At 33.4% G+C, this 4493-nt stretch overlaps 1 protein-coding gene across 1 annotated transcript; it reads left to right on the top strand.

The window, feature by feature from the left end:
• The first annotated feature begins 370 nt into the window (after positions 1-370).
• LOC118751547 (ATP-dependent DNA helicase pif1-like) lies at positions 371-2182 on the top strand. Its single transcript, XM_036486375.1, has 2 exons — positions 371-484; positions 582-2182. Exon 2 carries the CDS (start codon positions 1227-1229, stop codon positions 2043-2045), a length of 819 nt encoding a protein of 272 aa, XP_036342268.1. The 5' UTR covers positions 371-484; positions 582-1226; the 3' UTR covers positions 2046-2182.
• Positions 2183-4493: the final 2311 nt, after the last annotated feature.

Raw genomic sequence — 4493 nt, 5'->3', positions numbered from 1 at the left:
AAAATGTATGGGATAAAAATTGCATCAACTAAGAATTTCGAGTAAAGGATTATATGCACGCATGCAGATATGTATGTATATACATACATACATGTATACACATATGTATATATATATCTATATATATAAAAAGAAGTTACATTTCCTTGGTAATCTTATAACTCAAGAACCGCCGAACCGATTGACACAAAAAGCGTTTTCTATCTTTGAGGAGGTGGTTTGTGTGAAGTTTGATTGAAATCGGTGCAGCCGTTCCTGAGTTATGACATTTTATGTGAGTAATGGTTTCCTCTCATACGAAATGCCTGTATGGGAAAAACAACAACGAATACACAGCCGCTTATGAGCGTTTCTGTTGTACTGTTGTGGTTGTAAGTGTATTATGTTAATATTAATTTGCTGTCGTTGGAATTCAGTTGACAGTTCTCTTATGTGCTTTGAGTTCTTTTATATCGTGCTCTCATTGCGAACAGACATACTTTTGGTGAGTGTTAACCATGTGTACACACATTGAACTTTGAATTAAATTTATAATTTATTCTTGAAATAATTTTCAATGTTTTGCTTTTACATTCAATTAGTAATATACTGTACTGAAAGAATGCCACGTGCAAGACGAGCAAACATTGGCAGACGTTCACGTCAATCAAATGCTACAGCGTTAAATCGAAGATCACAAAGTGAAGAAGATCGTGTTCGACGAAATGAAGTGGAAACACAACGACACAGACGGAGAAATCAGTCGGTTAATAGTGAAGCACCAAGAAACCGTCGTGGGCGTACGTCCGTTTATGATATACGTCAAATGGAACGCGCGGCCTTCAATTACGATGCCACCATTGATTACAGCATGCATGCCTACATTGGCCAAATGAATATAGAATGTATACATTGCAAAGCAATTAAATTCAGAAACGAAACGCCTGGTATGTGCTGTGCTGGTGGGAAAGTCAAATTGACGGTGCTAGAACTTCCGCCAGAACCTTTGCATTCATTGGTTTTTGGCAATTCACCAACGTCGAAGCATTTCCTCTTAAACATTAAAAAATACAATTCATGCTTTCAAATGACATCTTTTGGAGCTACAAATATTATAAGAGATGGATTTATGCCGACGTTTAAGGTTATTACTTCGTTGGGAATAAACAATATCATATTTAATTTATGTGCCGTCCCTGTGTCAAGTCTTGCAACAAACATCGATTATTTTACGGGACGAATGTCCAATGGCCCATAAAAAATCTTTGGAAGCCTTAAGTCCAACATTGCAAGATTTGAGACAGAGTCAACAGCTGTTTGGCGGTGCATTAATATTGTTATCTGGTGATTTTCGTCAAACGTTGCCTGTTATTCCGAGATCAACACCAGCTGATGAAATTAATGCATGTTTGAAAAGTTCATTTTTGTGGGCACACGTACAAAGGCTTTCGTTGACGACCAATATGCGTGTGCGTCTTCAAAATGATTCATCAGCACGTGAGTTTTCAAAGCAATTGCTGAAGATTGGCGATGGAAAAATTGCAAGTGATCAAAATGGGTTTATCATGTTACCGAATAATTTTTGCATAATTGTATCATCAAAACAAGAACTCATTGATCGCGTTTTCCCAAATATTGTTCAAAACTACAATAACCATGATTGGTTACGAGAACGTGCAATTTTAGCACCAAAAAATATCAATGTCAATGAAATTAATTTCCACACCCAGGAAAAATTGCCAGGTGATTCGGTAACGTATAAATCCATTGATACTGCTATGAATGATGAAGACGCAGTCAATTATCCGGTCGAATTTTTAAATTCTTTGGAACCACCAGGCATGGCACCGCATAATTTGAATTTGAAAGTTGGTTCATCGATTATACTTCTCCGAAATCTTAATGCACCGAAACTTTGTAATGGGACGAGACTTTCAGTGAAGAAATTGATGCCAAATTTAATTCAAGCAACAATTCTCACTGGCAAAGCAAAAGGTGAAATTGTACCAATACCGCGCATCCCATTAATACCAACGGACATCCTGTTCGGCTATCTTTTGCTATGACCGTAAACAAAGCCCAAGGGCAAACGCTCCAGGTGTGTGGAGTTACATGTTCGAGAGTTGTAGCGCCAAAAAATTTGTTTATTTATGCACCACAAAATAAAACAAAAAATGTTGTGTATACAATTGTATTAAATTAAACGTTGCTTTTCTTTTTCCGAAATAAAAATAAAAATTATTTCATTTTATTTTGTACGTTATTGTGTTCAAATCAAATCTTTTTAGCAATCAATTTTTTATCGAATTGCAAGTCATTTTGGACGAAAATATAATAAAAAATTGAATGCTACAGGAGGAACTGGAAAAACATTTTTAACTTTATTTATTTTAGCATAATTTATTTAGCGTAAAAAATTGAAATGGAAATTAAAGAATCAAAGTTTAATTACAAGTTTTTATCGGCTCTTTCACCTTACCTGTATATAGGTGACCACCACAATCAAATTTTAAAAAAGTACAGAAAAGGCTATTGTGACATCTTTAGAAAGTATGCTGAATGAAAAAAATCAACTAATTCAACTGTTTAAACATTTTACGAGTTCTATAAAGAAAACTTAATATGAAAAATTTCTTGCGATATAAAAAAAAAACATTTTATGTATGGTGGTGCGAAGCCCACTGGGTAATGCTAGTTTATGTATATATTCTCATGCACAGAATAGATGCGTGCTATTTTGACCAGTTTTATCTACTAGGTAGGCACATACATATGTGCATACATATCTATGTATGTAGGTATAATTTTTTTAATGTTCAATAATTTCTTATAAAATTTCAACTTACACACTAACGTCTCTTTTTATGCGGTTATTTGTTATGCGGATTTGAATTTATGCGGTTTTTCAAACCCTTTCTTCGCTGTAGCGATTTTGCTTCTTTGAGAGCTTTTATTACTTTTTTTCAATGCGTAAGGGGCAATGCTTCTGATAAATAATTTGTCTTTGTATTCTTACATTCAAGTAATTACTAAGTAATTCCGCTAAGTAACTATGTTACATATGTATAAATGAGAATATAATATTTATAAAAATCATTATTTTGTCTTTCATTTCTTAAATGAGTAGGACATTAGCATTTTCAAATGAATGTTCCAGGTTTAGTCCCCATACATATATATGTATGTAGTATAATACAAACTACTATTTGGGGTGTTAAACAGTATTTGATAATTAAGGCTGGTCCACATAGAACTTTCACGTTGACTTTGTAGTTGGCGTTGGTTTGACAGAACGCACGTTAAAAGTATGCGTTCTACAATGAAGCTTGGCAGAGACTACTTTGGCCACTAAATTAACATATTAACGAGAGATAAATTAATATTTCATATCAATAATTGCATGAAAAATTATATTTCTTGCCCTCATTTAATTAAAAGGAAAAAAACATGTCATATAATTTTATTTATTTGCAACAGCTGTCGACCGACGCAGCGATCTTTCTGCTTTGTGTATATGTTTGTCGGCTCTTAGCGTTGGCAAATTTTGGCTATGTGGACGGTTGCTTTGAAATTCAACGCCAACGCAACGGCAAAGTTGTATGTGAACCAGCCTCTATTCTTTGTTTACGCAAATTTCCCATGTCTCCATATCCATACATATGTACATTATACTGCATCTCCAAAAAAAGTTGCGGTTTTTCCGCCGGGATTACAAAATTTATTATATTTTAAGACGTCCATCAAAAATATTTCGGAAAAATATTAAGATTTATGCGAGCTGGACCGATTTGAAAATACCTCCAAATATGAAGCTTTTTATGAATAACTTTTACTTTTTTCAAAGATTGGTTTACGAAAAACTTGAATAACTGGGCCAAAAATGTTCTGATTTAGTCTTATGGGATCTCAGTAGAAAGGTATTTTCGCACTATGTTTATTTCTGGCCAAAAAAAAACGTCATTCGTGTCCCATCTTGTTTTTTCGAATACCAACACATCTTAATTCCACTTTGAATGACGTTCTTTCATCCTACCTTTCTCTTCCATCGTCTGAATGAGTTTATTAGCAAAGAAATAAAAAGGGTGTGAAAATACCTCTCCAATGATATCTCACAAGTCTAAATCGGGAGACTTTAGGCTCAGTTATTCAAGTTTTTCTTATACCAATCTTTTGAAAAAAGTTAAAAACAGCATCAAAAATCTCATTATCACGATTCCGTTCAAATTTTTTTTAAATTTTTTAAAAATATTTTTACGCAGTTTTTTTTAAGCTTAAACCGTTTTGTAATTTGAGGGGATTTTTTCAAAAAAAATCTTGAAGAAACTATTTTTATTCATAAAAAATACCATTTTTGGAGGTATTTTCAAATCGGTCCAGCTCACTTAAATCTTAATATTTTTCCCAAATATTTTGGTGGACGTCTTAAAATATAATAGATTTTATAATTCCTATGGAAAAATACTACCGTTTTTTTGGTATGGGGAGTGATGCAGTCTAATGTACATATATATATA

Source organism: Rhagoletis pomonella, unplaced genomic scaffold, assembly GCF_013731165.1.
Source record: "Rhagoletis pomonella isolate Grant_MI unplaced genomic scaffold, Rhpom_1.0 Rhpom_scaffold_00001, whole genome shotgun sequence".
NCBI lineage: Eukaryota > Metazoa > Arthropoda > Insecta > Diptera > Tephritidae > Rhagoletis > Rhagoletis pomonella.
Note: the sequence above shows the minus strand (reverse complement) of the source record. Positions and strands in the feature narration are given on the sequence as shown.